The sequence below is a fragment of the Anneissia japonica genome, unplaced genomic scaffold (genome assembly GCF_011630105.1).
Source record: "Anneissia japonica isolate Jap-2015-1 unplaced genomic scaffold, ASM1163010v1 scaffold1826_len1998817_cov189, whole genome shotgun sequence".
NCBI classification, from domain to species: domain Eukaryota; kingdom Metazoa; phylum Echinodermata; class Crinoidea; order Comatulida; family Comatulidae; genus Anneissia; species Anneissia japonica.
Genome location: NW_022742159.1, coordinates 1,138,800 through 1,157,948, shown reverse-complemented (window position 1 = coordinate 1,157,948; position 19,149 = coordinate 1,138,800). Strand labels below are relative to the sequence as shown.

General features: G+C 33.2%; 2 protein-coding genes across 4 annotated transcripts in view; both read right to left on the bottom strand.

Moving 5' to 3' along the window:
• Positions 1–215: 215 nt before the first annotated feature.
• On the bottom strand, positions 216–11,637 carry LOC117118962 (neuronal growth regulator 1-like). Its single transcript, XM_033263706.1, has 7 exons — positions 11,485–11,637; positions 8,130–8,471; positions 7,224–7,505; positions 5,090–5,231; positions 4,357–4,532; positions 3,268–3,288; positions 216–2,350 (listed from the first exon to the last, which is right to left on the bottom strand). The coding sequence occupies exons 1-7, from the start codon at positions 11,531–11,533 to the stop codon at positions 2,256–2,258; spliced, it is 1,107 nt and encodes a 368-aa protein (XP_033119597.1). The 5' UTR covers positions 11,534–11,637; the 3' UTR covers positions 216–2,255.
• Positions 11,638–12,105: 468 nt separating this feature from the next.
• LOC117118963 (cysteine-rich venom protein TEL1-like) overlaps positions 12,106–19,149 on the bottom strand; it is a 12,559-nt gene continuing 5,515 nt past the window's right edge. For 2 of the 3 annotated variants that reach the window (XM_033263707.1, XM_033263709.1), the window contains 6 exons: positions 16,152–16,249; positions 15,607–15,698; positions 15,006–15,035; positions 13,741–13,830; positions 13,285–13,404; positions 12,106–13,130 (listed from right to left, as the gene is read on the bottom strand). In XM_033263707.1, the coding sequence (XP_033119598.1) occupies positions 13,129–13,130; positions 13,285–13,404; positions 13,741–13,830; positions 15,006–15,035; positions 15,607–15,698; positions 16,152–16,249 (432 nt within the window). In that variant the 3' untranslated portion in view covers positions 12,106–13,128. The remainder of the gene's footprint in view (positions 13,131–13,284; positions 13,405–13,740; positions 13,831–15,005; positions 15,036–15,606; positions 15,699–16,151; positions 16,250–19,149) is intronic. The other variant, XM_033263708.1, reaches the window with a different exon arrangement.

Below are 19,149 nucleotides of genomic sequence, written 5' to 3'. Positions count from 1 at the left end.
TGCCCCAACCCCCCCCCCCCCCCCCCCCCAATTTTGCCACTAAATTTTTAAGATGTCAATGCAAATCAATGTGCTACTCACTTATTCTGAAGCTGTTGTGTGCCCCCCTCCCTTCCCCATTTGAAAAATTCTGGATCCGCCCCTGTATATTGTACCCAATTACAATACACTCATTAATATATAAAATGCACAAAACAGAGCAAGAAAAAACAACATTTGTCTATATTTTAGAAATATTTTATTGTTAGTATTGTTCTTGAAAATTGCATCACTTTAAAGTGATATACAAATTAGTCAATTGGCTTAAGACGTGTAAGCAGTGCAGAAGCATAGGATACACAAACATCTATGGAGATATAAACACTTTATCTATCACTGAATAAAATGTAATAAAAACTAATCCTCAATCATTCGTATCTTATGCATCTTTTCTTCGGGTTCTGCCTTCTTTATTCTCAAATTTAACCGTTACAAAGCTGAATGCAGCATTAAAATTCAATAAAAATGAAATTCACATTTCAAAAAACACGCAAAAGTATTGGAAGGCAAAGTTAACTACTTAATTATTATTTTAAAAAACAAGGCATTTTATATTAGTAACATTGATGTCTCATAACATCTGTAACATTACAACAAGGACACCTATAACAGCATTATCTGTTCCATATCAAGGTTTACATATTTATTGGAATGTCTAAATACCTATCTAACTACATATTTGCACTAAATATAACATCACCCTGTCTAAAAGAATCCCAAGAAACTGACAAGCCTGTTTGTTTTTTCTATCTCTCTAAATATATAAATACTATAGAAAATAGATTGAATATAGATTCTCATATTTACCAGAAAAGTTCTTATAAAAATAGAATTGAACGGTATAGATGTAAAATATCAAGGTCAATAGTATAAAAAGCATTTACTGGGTTGAAGGTTTAAAATATAGCCTGAGTTCATCTGGAGGCTGTACTGTAACTACTATATCCCGAGATGAAGTTGAGGGCTATAGTACAGCCACCAGATCACCAAGGGTTATAATTTGAACTATGACCTGATTATAAATCCCAGTAAATACTTGTTTTATATACCACTACATACAATAACCAGGTAGGAGGCCATAGCTGAAACTACTGCCTGGCTTTTAACCAATCAAATGCCTGGAATTTATGTAGTTGGTATAATATAGAATGTCTGTGAATGCTTTTAAATATATGCTTAGCTTTAATTGACTTAAAATCCTAAATATATATTGCTAAAGTAAACAAAATGTTATTATTTTGTATTTTGTTTATTTTATATAATTATTAGTGCTTTTATCAGTTTGTATTTTGCTTCATCTCACTTTATATAGTTCAGCACAAAAAATGTTCAGTAACACACTAAAGACACCTATCACAAAGCACAATAAAACATACTAATTATATTCTTGAAAACTAAAACATGGAATAGGAGTACTATTGGTAATTTTAATTCACAATTATTGAGATAAAGCTAAAAAAATGTTGTGCTGCCCAAGTACAGTGATAATTTAAATCAGGATCGTCCAGTCAAGATTTCTTTTTTAACTTGATTCATGGTAAACCACCATTCATGTATTTTTTGGCAGGTAAGATGGTAGCCACAGGGGTTATATCAAGGGTTAAAATTTCAAATTCATTAGTTGTAGCTTGAAAAGTACCAAATTCATACATACACCATTTTTTAAATCATTTATATTTCCAATTTATAAAATTTGCAGAATGTCATTATTTATATTTGGGGTGGAAGTTGGTGTTGAAAGGAAATATGTAAAAAACTCTAAATAAAAAATATCACAATCTAAAAAATATAAAATACTATTTACATTCTCCTAAAATGGGTAGGGGAACTTAACATTCTTATTGTTTCTGTGGTAAAATATACAAAATTGTATATAAATATATTTTGGACCATTAAAAAAACACTATTAATTTTTAAGAAAATGTGTTACTAATTTATTAGTAAGATGATACTGAACTGTACAAGTTGAAACATTGCCAAGAATTCAGATATTAAAATATTTAAAATAACACTGAAAATCATAGTGTAAAATCAACTGAACTAAAATTATCCTGATATTACCGTACATTCTTCTTGTAGCCCAGCATTGCTATCTGTGTATTCACTCAATTACAAAATTACAGATTCTAATGTAGGTAAACTTACGGAAACAGAAAACACTTTCGATGGCCTTCAAAGATATATTTACACAAGACCGCTGCTGTGATCTGGTAGTTTTACTGGAAATATGCAACGAGAAGTACCATGATGAATGTTAGGCCAAATGCTGATGGTCCCACTGCAACGGCACCAGAAGGCACCCGCCCTGCTTCTGCAAACATACGAGAAAAGAAGGTTGTTTCCATATATAGTCATGATGTGCCTATATATGGTAATGATGTGATTTATTTAGGCATGTCACATGATTGTCAAATAAAATTTGATAGACAGGACACAGGGCTTTTTGTATGTTTTACATATTAATAAACAATAATTTTATAAAAACAAAAAGTGGTTTTAGTAAAGTAATTATTAGATGACTGTTAGAATAATTTATCATTTTAACATCTTAATTGTAGTCTTATTAAATTTTAATAATGTTATTATTATCATTATTATTATTATTATTATTATTATTATTATTATTATTATTATTATTATTATTATTATTATTAATGTTTTTCTTATGAATTATAGTATTAGATGACAGTTAAAACAACTTATTTTGCATTTTTATTGTAGGCTTACCGGTATTTAATTTATTATTATTATTATTATTATTATTATTATTATTATTATTATTATTATTATTATTATTGTCATTATGAACTATTCTTATGAATTATACTATTATTATTAAAGTAAGCAGATAAGGAATTATGTTTTGTGTATCGTATCCTGGGCACTTAAGTATAACAGTTGGTTTTCAACCGAGCTGTTAACCCAGGTTAAACAAGAAATAAATAAATATATAAAAATAAATAAAATAAATAAATGCAGACCGACATAACAAGCTATACACTGAAGAACTGCAGTTATCTATTTTTTTTCAGTGACATTGTTTACATATTTACTTGTACTGGGTGCTTCTTAGCTGCTATGTTTAACAGAGAGCAGTTTAGTGCTATGCCCTGTATACAAATGGATTTCAAATGTTTAAAAATGAGAATCCTAACAAAAAATATGCTGATGAATAAAGCAAAGTAACAAACTAAAAAGTAATATTAAATAAAAAAATCCAACACTTACTTGGATCAGCAACAGCGCCAACTGAGAAAAATAAAAGAAAATTAGTAACATTATTTCATTTAATTTATTATGCCATAAAAAAAACAAAAAAACATTTAAATATATTGTTGTCAGGTGGCAGGATTACTCAAAACTTGAAGATTGATCTATTGTCGAGGGCTCTCCTCAAGACGACGAATAATATCAAAATATCATGGAAACAATTATTCTATATACACAAATTCAAATATAATAAAAACATTGAAATACAGTATTTTTTTTTTTATACTTAGGGAACAATAAATTTAATTCAATTTACACAAAATCAATGTTCAATACAATAATTAATTTTAATTAGTAACAAGATGAAATAGGAAAACTATGACTGTGCACCCCTTACTTAATGGCATACTGTATTTATTGGAATAAATGCTCCGCTTTGAATAAATGCCACCTCAGCTTGAATAAACGCCCCCTCGAATAAAGGTGTTGATATTTTCCTCAAATAAAGACACCTAAATGAGTGTAAACAAAACTAATTCAAGCAACATTATTCTCAACACATTACATCGTTTCTAACCTGGTTGGGATAAATAAGTCCTTATAATCACATTTGACAACAATTATGTGTTGTAGCTCACACTGAAAGTGAAATTAAGGGGCATTTATTTAAATATATAGTATACGTATCCATTGTACATCCAAAAAATTAAATGCCTGCTATAAATAGATGCTCCCTCAAATACCCTATCTACAATATCATTCAAATAAATTACCGTAAATTCAAATAAATAAGCATAAAAATTGATTAAAACAGGAGACTGTGAGTGGACCATGAAAATGTTATGTATAATACTGTAGGTTGGCAAATAATAATTACAATAAATAATATTTCAGTTGTAATGGATATTGGAAACTACATTTTTCTACAAAAATACAGCTTATTTACCTCTTGATATTTATTAATTTTCATTATTTGAATTTTAAAATTAGATTTGTTTTAATTCAAAGCATCTCACAAAAGGCTTTGGAAGCCATATTTTAGTTAAGTGGTTACATTTCTCTGAATTGTTTGATTTAATTAATTATATTTATGTATGTTTTTCTCACCTTGGACGTTAATGGACCTTTCTGTTTGGCCGACATTATTCACAAATCTGCATTTGTACTCTCCTCCTTTGTCACTAGTCACGTTGCGAATAGTCAGGATAGCCACACTACGGTCTGTATCTCTGTCACGAGCATACACTTCCACATCCATGAGGTAATTCCGGGTGTCAGTTGACCTATATATCAAGTTATCAAAAGTATCAAACTTCAAAATTTGTTCAACTCTTTAGGGAATACCAGATAATGACAAACTGGAAGTTGATAACAAATTACATTTGATCATTTTAATGAGCAATTTTTTAATTGAATTTGCAAGCCTATCTGGAGTATACATAGGAAGGCTCAATGGGAGGGGGATGGGAAGCTGACCCATCCCCCTAAATTTTTCAAAATTATATTAAAAATGAAGGAAAAAAAAGAAAAATATATTCATATTCATGTGCCATTTCCTGGTGATACCATCCGTCAAAATACAAGTAGAGCTAATAAAGATCTATTAATCAATCAACTATCAACCAATCAGCCCAGTGTTTCTAGATCTCCTCATGAGGACAGTATAATAGAGGCATTAGATCTAAAAAAATATCTATTAATCAATGAAGTATTAATCAATCAGCCTCATGAGGGCAGTATAACAGAGGCAGTAGAGCCAAAATAATCAATCAGCCGAGTGTTTCTAGAGCTCCTCATCAGAGCTAAAACTGCCATGAAGGAGAGAAATATAGTAACTCACACAAGCTGAATGTTGTCTTTGTACCAACGAACTTCGTTATCTCTCGTCACCTTGGGAGATGCCTCGCAAGCACAGCTGATGTTGCCAGCAACATTCTTAGGCAAGATGATAGATTCTTTCACTGGTTTCACCTCTGGTTTATCTACCAAGAAAAGTGAGGAGGGTTAAATTTTTTCTTTCAGCAGTGAGAGAAAATATTTTGTGTTCACAAAATGGCTGATCCCAATGCACTCCAACAAAATTCTATATGTTAGTCTAAAGTTCTTCATGCTGAAGGCCTCTAGCACTTCACATAAATTATTGTTCCTCCTAGTCATACAATCAAGCAATTAAAAAAAATATGGACATATTTCAACTTTTGACTTTCAAAGTCAAAGCTTCCAGCCCATCAAATTTAATGATTGAAGTTTTGAATATGTAAAGCAACCAGGGTATGATAGGCATACAAATCCATCAAACCATGGTGGTGGTTACTGATATACAGTACTCGCATATAAGGCAACCTGCGTATAAGACGACCCCTAATTTTTGGACGATTTGTATGTCGGGCGTACGATGACCCCCTGTTTCATAGTCGCAATTCCTACTTTTCCCTGCTTTTTATGGTTTTAGTACTGCATCTAGCTGGAAACAGAGCCAAATGTGTATGTCATATAAAAAGACCCCCTGTTTTTAGACAGTAATTTGCTATTATAAGCCTTGGCTTATACGTAAGTATATCTGGTATGTGTAATAAATGACAGCCATTTGGGTACATACAGATGTGCAACAGGCCTTTTACTTGGTGCTATTCCATTTTTCTGATTTAAATTTGTTACCTTCATTCAGGTAATAAGATAGATCATACAGTAACACACCCTACAATTATTTCCGCATGTTTTTAAAAATCCCAAAAAACTGTTTCCCTCAAGAGCCTTGCTTGTTTTGCATAGCAACAACAATTCAGTTCAAAGGTCAGTCACATTAAATGAGAGTAGAGTACTGTACTATAATACCATAAAACATTGACGCTTGGAGGAAAACTGTGGAATGTATGATGATAACTATGTTACTCCTCCTAAGGGAGCATGTTGAGTGCAAACTAAATTTAACTGGAAAACATTAACTTGCTTTAAATTCCTACAACAAGTAACAATATAATTTTAGGCTTAAAAATTAAATTCAACTTAGTTATATTAAAATAAATAAATTCTAATAACAGAATCATCAGTATAATTTAAGCTCAATATACACTATGTATTTCACTACACCCCCTTTTGATAAATGGAACTGTCTGAGACACCAGGTCATGAGCAAAGACATGTAGGGCTTTTATTTGAATTGTATGCAGGATCATTGTTATGCAGTATTATATGGATTGTGGGTCATGAGTCATCTTTTGTTACACATAACAGTTATATTGTCTGAAGTCTTTATGAGAGTTTTGCTGTTGACAATTCAACGGCAAACAGCAATGTACAAACATTTCAACTTTACATCATGAGAATTGAGATGGCCTACTAATTAGGGTGTTCCCTTCCCTTGGATGTTCAAGTAACTCTGATTTTTTCGCCAGAATATAGTTTTGGATAGGCCATTGAATTGTAGGGCAGTTGTTCAAATGCTTCTGCCACCTCGCAAAGCGATCGTCATTTTCGTTCTATTCATGCACACGGGAATCCCCGGGTATAATCCCAACCCCCAAAATCGAACCAATTTCACGTTCATGGGGTGTGGGATTATACCCCGGGAACTATGGTAAAAGCATGCAAATAATATGAATTTGCAGGAGATGGGTTATTTTCCAGGAGATTTTTACTTCTTGTGGGAGTGTTGGAGGTCGTCCTGATTTCCGGGAGACTTCCGCAACTTTCGGTAGGCTTAGCACCCCTGTCCCAAAGTTAGTCAACATCAATTATCAAATATAATTATTTTTTATGGAGCAGCAGGCTTTTTTTTTTCATTTGTTTCTCCCTCCCTTCCTTTGGGCAAATGACAAACAATAGAAATGAGAGAATTGGCGTGTGTTGCCCATGACTGTCCGACTCAAATAAAAACCTTTTCATCCTGGATGAAAATGATTAAATTTCTTAAATTATTGAAATTGATGATTTAATTTAATATAATAAAAAAACAAAACAAAATAATGACTCACATGAAAATGTGATCCTGACCTTCCCCCGGGCAGCCTCCCCTCTCCCGTTGGATGCCACACACTCATAGACTCCCCTATGATTAGCTGTGATACTAGTTAGATTCAAAAGCCTTCCGATCTCGAAAGGTCGCATGTTGGGCAAGTACTCTGGCATCAAACGTCGCCATTTGATGGTCGGTTTCGGGCTACCAGTGGCATTGCAGTAGAGGGTGTAGTTCCGGTTGTTCTGATCCAAACGCAGATCATTTGGAGACGGTGATATCGCAGTTATCATTGGTGGACCTAAACGAGGAAAAATTACAAACATTTCATTAGGACACCAACTATAGGCCTACAGTAGACTACTCTACACAGTAAAATAAAACTGAGAATTAAGTATAAAAGCAGGGTATGGAACTTTTTTCAAGCAAACTCGAAACACCAAATTTCGCCATGTTTCAGTGTTAAATCAAAAAATCCACTTTGGCCCTACAATATTACCCATTTTTTGCCCACCCTCAACCTACAATATTGAGATTTTCCTATAATACCTTATCCACAATGAACTAAAATATTTGAATGCCACAGTGCCTAGCTCTTCCTCAGAGGAACTGATTACATGTTATATACCACATTTATGATATATTTTTTACTATGTAACTAGGTTAAATAGGCCTTTTCTTTTACATAATATGTTTTTATCATATTTGTAAGTTTACCAAGTTTACAATTTTATTATGTGTGACTGTAGAATTTTGAGCAAATAAAATAAAAGAAATAAATAAAATAAATATTATATATCCTATTTCAATAGTTCAATACATACACCTGATATGTGTCTTCTTCTGAAATTTTATGTTTTTCAATAATAAAATATTAATATTATACAGGTCTGTACAAAATATCTTAAGTTTTTTTAATACTTACTAAACACAGTAACCATAGCCTCCATGGAAACGGATTCTCCAAATTCTGGGTAGGCATTACACGTCCATTGTCCCGCATCCACCAGCTGCGCGTTTCTAATCGTAAGGATGTACTGGCGCGATGACACTCCAGCATTTAATATAGAGTAACGAGATCTATACTGTGCTGGGAGAATGTCGTTGTTGTGTGTGATCCCAATACTTCGACCTTCTTCGTTCGTGCGAGACCACTGTAATACTGTCCCTGCTGTTGCACCATTAACATAACAGCCAATGCTGAATGTTACCCCGTTGTCTACATATTCGTCAGATATTGAGTTGATGGTTATACTTTGAACTTTTCCTGAAGAAATATAAAGTGTGTATTTAAAATTTAAATATGAAAATAAAAGAATATTCAGTGTTGAAATGGATCTTTCCGCTAAATCCTTCCCCCTTGGATATTGCTGTTAAAATCCCACAACACAATAGCGTAAATTTACATAAACATGTGCATTAGTTGGCAACACGTGTGCTTGTTTGACATGCGCGAATTCCTGGTTGTCTTCAGATTGGTCAGTTTGATTGACACTCCGGAAAAAATGCAATCCTAGATGTCTGTCAGCCTTAAAGTTGGCTGTGACGGTTAAACTAATGGACATTTCCTAAGTGTCAATTAAACTTAACAACAGGCCGATCAGAAGATGGCTAGGAATACAACACACCTGTCGCCCACAAACGCATGTGTTTGCGTATGTTTTTACATTGTCCTTTTATGGGACCTTAGCAACAATATCCAAGGGGTGGGGCTTGACTGGTTTGATTGACATCCTGCTTTAAATAATAATTATGTTAAAGTAATGCAAAGTTTCTGTGACACTTGGCCTGGGTGGACCACTAACATTTGCTGTTAACTACCCAAGGTTTGAATTTCACTGTGAATATTTTTCCCAACGATTTTACACAAATCTAAGGTGTTGATTGGTGGAGTGGCTTGAACTTTAAATTTTAGTCTCAATATTAAATGCGCCACAACTATATTACTATAAATATATTATTTTACTGGACTTACTTGGACAGATCTTAATTATTATAAAATTAAACTCTGAACTTTACAGAGTACAACAGGCCTAGTACATTATGTTGGCCCACTACTACACTAAGCTATAGTATTTTTTTGCAAGAAGGATATCTCAAAAACAAACTCATATTTGCGCAAAAAATCACCAGGAAAATAGATGCACAGAATCGTAATTAATGCTTTATACATTTGTTGTATATTGAGAGATAAGCCTAGGCCTAATATTTTGCAAAAGGATAGGATAGGAGATGAGATAGAGACTAGTCTCAGAGGACCGACGTGGGCAAGCTTGGTCTTGTGGTCACACATTTGAAGAAAAAAACCCTTTTATAATCAGTTTTACATGGTGTCTGGAGTCTCATTGTATTTCTCGAACACTATAGGGTCACATTATTTTACTGTCTGTCAAAGTTCAATACCTCACATCTGAGCCTACACTTGGACACCATTAAAAATTTGGGGATTTTGGTTGCCTGTCTAGGACAAAAGTATTGCAAATAAATTAGGGGCCTATGCTACATCGCCTTAATCTTGCATGTTTCTAAAGTTAGGAAGTACCCGTTTTTAAATATAAGTCAAAGAAATCAACATACCTGTGCTGCCTGTAGTATTTCAAAAACATACCAAATGACTTCAGTTACCTAAGTAGCCTAGGCCCTCGTTTATTTTAATGTCAAAAATTACCATGGCCTCTCTCTCTAGTTCCTAGGCCTACCTATCTTAGGGCAGGCCTAGTTAGTAGTATATGGTGGGCTAAGCTAATTATAAATCTAGTGCTAGGTCTACTGTAGCCTAACCTACTGTAGGCATAGGCGAAGTTTATCAAGTAGACTAGGCTACTACTATATTGATTTCTTTTAGCAATTATCTTAAAATGTGACAAATGTATTTACTGATGTTGATATTATTAACTTATTATTAGATCAGGGTATTAGATTAGTAACCTGGTTAGATGAATCAACATAATGTATTTTTTGGCAGATACTGTACATGCATACAGCAATTTTTTCAATTTTTTAAGTGATCGGAATTTGCAATGACAGAAGATAGCTTATGGCTAGGCCAGGCTGTATAAAATAGATATAGATTTAGACTATGATGACTGTAAGTACAGTATGATTGGGACTAGGCTTGGCTAGGTCTGTCTCGCATTTTAATGTTGCCTGACCAATTTTTCATTTTTTCTTTCAATTGATGTCATAAATCTATTCTGTATTTCTTTATGTTTGCAATTTAATGCTGTTATTTATGTTTTAATTTTTATTAATTCATACGCAATTCAGCAACGTAAGGCCTAGCCTATGCATTTCATTTTACTGGAAGATTGCATACCTCAATGTAAAAATTGTAATTATTCACTATTGATACTATCCCACTATTATTCATTAAAAGTTTATTTACAAAAATTAGACCCCAAAAATAACAGTCAACTCCCTCTGCACACTGCATCCCCAACCCCTTCTCTACTTCCCAATGCCTCCCAATTTCTCCCCACAACCCACTCACATGCCCCAACAATATCTACTTTCTGATGATTAAAGCCTGTCGCGCTGGTCAAGCTGCCCATCAACAGAAGATAGTAAATATAGTGAAGTACTGTAGTAGTGTAGTATAGTATAGTAAGTGCAAATCAATTAAAACGTACACGAGCTATAATACCTGAACAGTTGGCAAATTGTCCACGCATTTTAAAACTGTGCAAACATTCTCCTTGCGCAATTTGCAAACTGTGCAGAATGTTGCACTGTTTGCAAATTGTGCAAAGAAATCCTTGCAAAGTTTGCAAATTGTGCAAGGAAGAGCTTGCACAATTTGCAAATTCAATATTAAATTGTGCAAAAGTCTCAAATTGTGAATGACATCTAGGCCTATAGGCATAGGCCCAGGCCTCGTGCAGTAGGTTACATGTAGATCTCACATCATCATAGTGTATTTTATCAGCAGAGTGTACTGTTGGCCTATACTTACTACCATACTCCAACGGTAAGCCTGTTGCGTTAACAGGCATAGGCCTAAGGCCCAGACTACTATAACACATACACCTAGGCCTAGATAGGGCCTAGGAAGTACTGTATGAATGCAGGTAGGCTACCGCTAGGAGGTCAAGGAGGCTAGCTTACCAAAACTGTACTACTACTACTAGGCCTACTAGGCCTAGAAAGTACTACTACAACGCATAGACCTAGGCTAAGCCTAGGCTGTTGGTGTTGATGGCAAGATCCAACATAATTTAATGTAAAAATAAATAAAAATTCTAAATACAACATTAAGAATCTTAATACTGATTACAATTTACCTGGATGAAACACAGCAAACAACAGAAATGACAACAATACCGCTTTCATGACTTGTTTTTAGTGCGCACCAACAAGACTTCTGTGTAGGGTAGTCAGGAAACACAATTTTACAACGCCTTTCTCATAACGGCCGAGAAAGCGCCCTCTAGAGAGGGGAACTGAAACGAAAACTTTTAGCAAAGAGTATAAAACTGCAAGAGGTCCGGCCGACTGCGCGGGATTCTTTGGAACGCAATCCTATTTCAAAAAGTACTACCCAAAAGGGGCGTGACCTTTAAAAGAACGTAATGTGCGTTCATATCAAACGCGTACTGCGCGTCTATAGAATGTATGATGGAATTCGAAACGCTGCACGCGTTCGATACGAACGCCTTTTACGTTCTTATGAAGGACAAGCCCCTTTGTGGGAGTACTTTTTAACGTTCCATTGCCTGTATACAAAATAAGGGCAGTCGGACCTCTTGCAGTTTTATACTCTTTGCTTTAAGCCGCACACGCATGAAAATCTAATCATTGCATTTTATTTATTTTTTATTCCGCTAGCTCCATGCCAAAGGTAATTACCCTAAAGTGAAATATACACATTTGAACGATTTCCACAGAAACAGAACAATAGAAGCTTTTGTACATTTGTATGTATCTTATTCAATTGTCTGCAATATTTTAATACATTCTCATGTGTAAAATGTATACAGTATTTATTAAATTGATAAATGCGAATATTTAAGGCTAATCAATACTATATTACCGCGCTACACGTAACCGGTGGTGGGTCAGTAGCTGGACATATTTTCATTATTGTAAGTATTAATAAAGAACATTTATGCCATATCAAATTCTATATTGCAATGACGCCTTAAATGAAAAACCGAGCTAATATACGAAAGTTTGGCTGTGAACAATTTCAATTCAATTCAACAACTTTCAGCCCTACTATTAAACAACATAACTGTATTAAAACTTAATGAAAATAATTAACAAAATAACATATATTGGCCTACATTCACAAAGAAAACATATAAACCGTTAAATCAAAGTTATGATTCCATTGTAATATATACACCTGGTAAATATATAATATTTTAAGCTAATAATCTACAGTTAAAGTTCTAAGCCTACACGTAATAAGCCAATTCGTAGTTTGAAATGAGCATGCCCGTACCAAAGTTCAATCGACATAAACAAATATACACACAATATAGGTTGATGTTGATTGACTTGGATACGAAAATACTCCGTTCATACGAATTGTTACACTACTAGGCTCAACGTTATGTTTAACTGTAAATATGGCTTGTATTATAATTTTATTTACGGTATCCATTAGGGAAAGCGAGTTGAGGCTACGTATTGTTTATAGGCATATTCACCAGATCTGTGTATCCTGCCTCTGTAATGAGTTATTACACTACATCATTAGGTCTAAATAATGTACAGTATTATGAATACACCGACCATGACTGAGCATGCGCATTGTGTAGCGCACGCGTAAGCATGATTACGCCTCATATTATACATGAATATTATATCTGACATAACTTTGATTCTCAATAGCAGATAAAACCTCAACATTAGTAATTCGATTATATCCATGGTTATGTATACAAAGAGAAAAAGTCTCGTCTAAGCCGTCTCAGCACTTCTTCTGAAAGTAATGAAAATATGTTGAATTATTTTCATTCTATAGGCGTACTCGATCGGAAAGTATTATTATATCATCATTAAGATTCGGGTCATTATAATTCATATGTAACAACTATTGAATTATTAGATTATCCTCAATAGAAAATTTTACTTACAGCACGTTTTCTGACACTTTTTGGCACATTGTTCAGAAAAATATGGATTAACACATACGGTACTGACAGGATATTTGTCATATCCGGGGTCGGTACATTGTGGGGTGTTCACACATGGTTCTGAAAATAAAAATATTACATTTATTTAATAAAATTCGTGTTTAGGCCTACCAGAGAGGGAGAAGCTATGGTGGCGTCCTCGACTGATGATGTCATTCATTTTTATCACATTTAATTCAATTCAATGACAACATTTAGGCCTATTTCTCTTATTTTTCTCATAAAGTACAAAAGATACCTTAGCATCATAAATATATTATTAAAATTAACATTATATATAATTCATATGATTACTATTTTCAATAATATTATCATTATTAATGTTATTATTAATATCATTTTTATTAAAATTATTATTAGGCCTATTTTTATGCAAATAAAGGGCCTAATACTTACTTTTGCATGTTGGTCCCCAGGCTCCTTTTTTACATTTGCAGGAGCATGTAGATTTAACCGTTGTATGACGTCCGCAGTCAACTTTGCATGCTGTATGAAAGTAAAGTGGAGCAGTAACGGTAACATAATAATAATAATAACAATAATAATAATAATAATAATAATAATAATAATAATAAACAATAATGATAATAATCATAAATAATAATAATAATAATAATAAATAATAATTGTATTAATAATTTTAATAATAAAAACAATAATATTAGTAATAGTAATAATAATAATAAGTATAATAATAATGATAGTAATAATAATAATAAATAATGATAAATGATATTAGTAACAGTAATAATTATGATAAAGATTATAAAAATAATAAATAATACGGCCTACACTAACAGTGATAATATTAGCAATTGTAATAATAATAATAATAATATCAATAATAATACTAATAATACATATGATAATAATAATGATAGTAATAATAATGGATGGATGGACTGAGCCGTCGAATCCGACAGATCTCCTTTCTCTCTGAATTGTTTAACATTTTAATTAACTATTTAATTAATATTATTATAATTTTTATTATTATTATTATTATTATTATTATTATTATTATTATCATTATCATTATTATCACTATTATTAATATTATTATTATTATTATTATTATTATTATTATTATTATTATTATTATTATTATTTTTATTATCAATATTATTATTATTAACACCACTATTATAATTATTATTGAAAGCTTTAGATAAACGTAAAGACTTTAGTGCTGCAGGCTGATGTGCTTTCTGTTGTGGCTGATCAGGCCGAGACGTGAACAGCAGCGACGCTGACAGACAGAGCAGACAAAGTCATCGTTTAGAATTGGCTGGCGTAATAATAATAGATAATAATAGTAATAATAATAATAAATAATAAATGCTAAATGATATTAATAACAGTAATAAATATGATAAAGATAACAAAATTAATAAATAATATGGCATACATTAACAATGATATGTTATAGGGGCTAGTTCACCGGATATCAGACAATAATGCATACGGTACACATGAGTAACATACATGGTAATAACAATAATTTAAAATATTTAGGATAATGTACAACGCAATCGTTTGTTGATAAAACACATATCGGGTGTAAGTCCGAAGCTCATACAAGCATACGCCTATTTGTTAATTAACACACAGATACATATATCAAGGTTGAGAATCCTCATTAAGAAAGGCCTAATACTTACAACAGCCTTTATCACCAGGTTCACAATCACCTGCAGAAAAAAAAAGAAAAAAAGAAACAGGTTTACGAAAGAACCATATATTTTTTAACCATATTTATAGATGGTGACTCTTCCCTTCACTTCCATTGTATATTATATCATTTTATAATAACCATGACAATCGTCGTCGTGGCCACGGCCGTTACCATATTCATAATCATCATTATCATTATTGTCATTATCATCATCATTATCATCTAGCTGGCCATCTAATCATCTAATCATTATCTTTGTCATCACCATTCCTCATTGTCGCACTTACTGCAGGTATTATCATGCTTGTCGATGAACATCGTTGTCATTATTATCATCATTGTCATGATCACCGAGTCACCATCATCACCATCGTTATCATCATCATCATCATCATCATCAAACATGAATATCACCACAATAATCATAATGATCGTAATGATCACGACACGTTAATAATACTTTATCTATTTATTTATTATTTATTCATTTGCCCTCTTTGCCGTCGATTCCCTCACATCATCATCATAATCATTTTGATCAAACGTTAACACCACCATCATTTTCATTTTATCACATGATTACTTACTGCAGAATCCGTCTTTACAATACTTGTTTTCAGGTTGGCATGATGAGCAACGAGCGCCTACCTCATAAGGCTTTTGACGATTGAAATTTCCGCTAGAAAACAAGGCAAAGTGTTAGCAGATACTGCCTGTAACCTAGTGTCTTTGATTAATTATTTATATTGCTCTACGTGTGTATTGAGCACTTTCGTCTACATGATCTGGTTCAAACTAACCACGCAGATTATATATATATATATATATATATATATAAAATTATGTATATGTATATATACAAATATATGTACATTTATATACACATATATACACACGTGTATATATATATATAAAATTATGTATATGTATATATACAAATATATGTACATATATATACACATATATACACACGTGTATATATATATATAAATATATATATATATATATCCAGCCATTGTTTCCCACAGCATTGTTGTTTTTCAGTATTTTGACTTTTAATATATATATATATATATATATATATATATATATATATATATCTGTGTGTGTGTTTAGCAGTAATATGACTTACGCAGGTGAGTAGTTGCATACAAACACATAAGGGTAACCGTTCTTGCACTCCCTCCTATTTGTGGCGCACCCAATCTTTAGGCTTCTTGTGTCAACAACCTATTAATTTTAATAGAGTAAATATACTTTAGGTAACAGGTTACTGGTTAAAATCGACAGTTTCATTCATTGCTATCTTTATACGCCGATTCGACCGACCACTCAGCGGCACCGACATATCATAGAGAAAATATTTTCTCTATGGACATACCGGTATTATGTAGCGTGACTATTATATGGAAGCAACTTTTATGCAACATAATTAAAACGACGCACCACTTCATGATATTTAGACTGATATCATCATTAACACGTCATATTAGTGTGTAATGCACAATGAGGTTTTACTTATTATCTGTAGTTTGTGTTAAGTTTCACGCATACCGGTACCTACTGTCTGAACGAACTCAGTACCGTACATACGACAGTCCGATGGGCTTCGCAGCGTCGTAGGTCCAACGTCGGGCTGCGTCAGCCACGCTGAGCTGGTTAAATCTTTCATTATTCATAGTTCAACTACTCATAGTTTCATATGACATGTTTATAAATTTAACTGATCAATAAATTTGAACACTGTGTCGTACTACGTATCATTTCATTTATTTCATTAATTTACCCGTTTTTAAATTGACATAGCCTGCGATAGTAGCCTACATTCATAGAATATCTCAGCTTCAGAAGTTCGGAGATTTAAATTGAACGCAATTCCAGCAAACCATGACTTTACGATGGCACACATAAGAATGGAAAACATCGATAAAAACCCGGCTGCCGTCTCAACTTTCACTGGCCTTTGGCTGAATGTTTGCAAGAAATGTACCAACCGTTAACGAAACCGGTCGCCGTCTACCTAGAGTAAATGGTGCCACCAAACGAAGCCAGAGACGTAGCCAGGATTTTGAAAGGGGGGAGCCGTTATGCGAATTACGTATGACCCCGGCGGGGTCCCGAGGGCGAATTCCCCTGTGAAGTAGCGCAATCTGAACGTTCTTAGGACTGTTTTGAGAGGATAAAGTGAAAATTGCAATAAATTGTATTATAAATAAGTGCAACAATAATTATATAATAAATCAACAATCTGATCCAGGAATTCGAAAGAGAGGTGAACCAGGGAGGGACTTTCACAGCCCGAGGAACCACCCACCTCAGCACCACCGTGGTTGGGGTTGAGATTAAAAAATTTAGGATTAGGGCATCTCTAGATTGCCGGAAATTACACTCTCACACTTAAATTTGAATGTATTTTTCTTCTTTTTTTTCTTAAAAAAAAATGAAGGAAGGGGGTGGCGAGCCTTGAATCCTCTGCTCAAAACATTCTTTATCCAGAATAGTCATAATCACGAAAAATTGACATGAAAAACAAGATCGACATCCTAAAAACATCAGGAGCCGACTCGATAGAGTTTAATGTCATACCCAGGGAAGGGCACAGATCTGTTTTGAAAGGTGGTGGGGGAGGACATTTTGTGAGTCAACACGCACCTCAGACCCCCATGGTTGGACCTAAGGTGAGAAAATTTGAGGAAACGGTACCTCTAGATCGACGTTCCGCAAACTATGGTCCGCGGCCTAAATTTGGCCGCGAAACATTTTTAGAGGGCCGCGAAGCCGTCTGAAAATTGAAAAAAAAATAACAAAGAGACGTTTTATCATGGAGAAAATAGTTTTTAATAAAGCCGCTTCACTGTTACAGCGAATGAGTTGCTTGCACACGCTGCTAAAGTGCCAGATGATGCGTGCTATTTGAATAATTATAAGTGGTTTTGTGTCTATGCCCACTCGGGAGCCTTTATCTGTATATTTATTCCTGATAGTGCTAGTATGCAACATTATTTTCTATAAATAAATATACTGTAAATATACCTTTTTTAAGCATTAAATACATGTCAAGCGCGGATCCAGAGTTTACCCTGGCTTGCACAGATGGCTTCCCATATTGGGATGGTCATGAGAAGAGAGCTAGCTTGTTTTGTCGCTGGAAGATAACTTTTAGATATTGGAAAAGTTTTTGTTTTCTAGATTCTTTGAAATACACTTCGTGCATTATGAGACGTCTACTGTATTATTGAATACACCCTGAATTCATATTTTTTCACTACTTTGCTATGGACAATTAATAATTATGATGATGAAGAAGAAGATGATGAGGAGGAGGAAGCTGGGCAAGATTAATTAACAGGCCCTTTGTTGTGAAGTGTCAAGCGAGGCCGGTAGCCAAGTTACGGTTGGGAATGTTCAATGCACACAGTCGGACAATGATGATTTATGATATCTGTTTTGTATAATAATCTGAAACCCATAAAATATCAGTTCAGGTATTCATTTATCTGTATGGGGAAAATATAACATATGGACCATACAAAATAAAAAAGAATTCAAATAAAATTTAAAATATGTAAAAAAACATCTACACTAAATCAAAATGAAATATTCACTGCTTGTTGCATCCCAGTTTTAGTATTTCAGGGGTTCTGAAGGCTTTACAGCATAACCAATCCCCGTATTTCTGATAGATTGCTTATTAAAATGTAAAATATTTAAGATTTTATATTCAGTACATTCTCAAATGTTATGTAAATCTCATATATCCTAAAATTACGTTATATTCATGCACTGAAGTAGAAAGTTTAACTTAATAATTTTGATATGTTTTATGTTGAATGGTTTTTAATATTATTAGTCTAATATGACCACAACATAAGGAAATCCTCTCTTTAAACTTCTAACCTACTAACCTAACTTTGCGTACCTCAATATACATTATTATATATTTTCTTAAATCAAGGAATTCCACTCATTAAATTAGTATATAGTATATGCTATAGAGAATTTTGTCTGCCAATCTCAGATATAAAAATATTAGGAAATCGTTTTATGCATGCACTGACATGAGAACTTTAACCCAATAAATTTGATATGTATATGCTTTATGTTGTTTGTTGAATGAACTTCTTTAATAA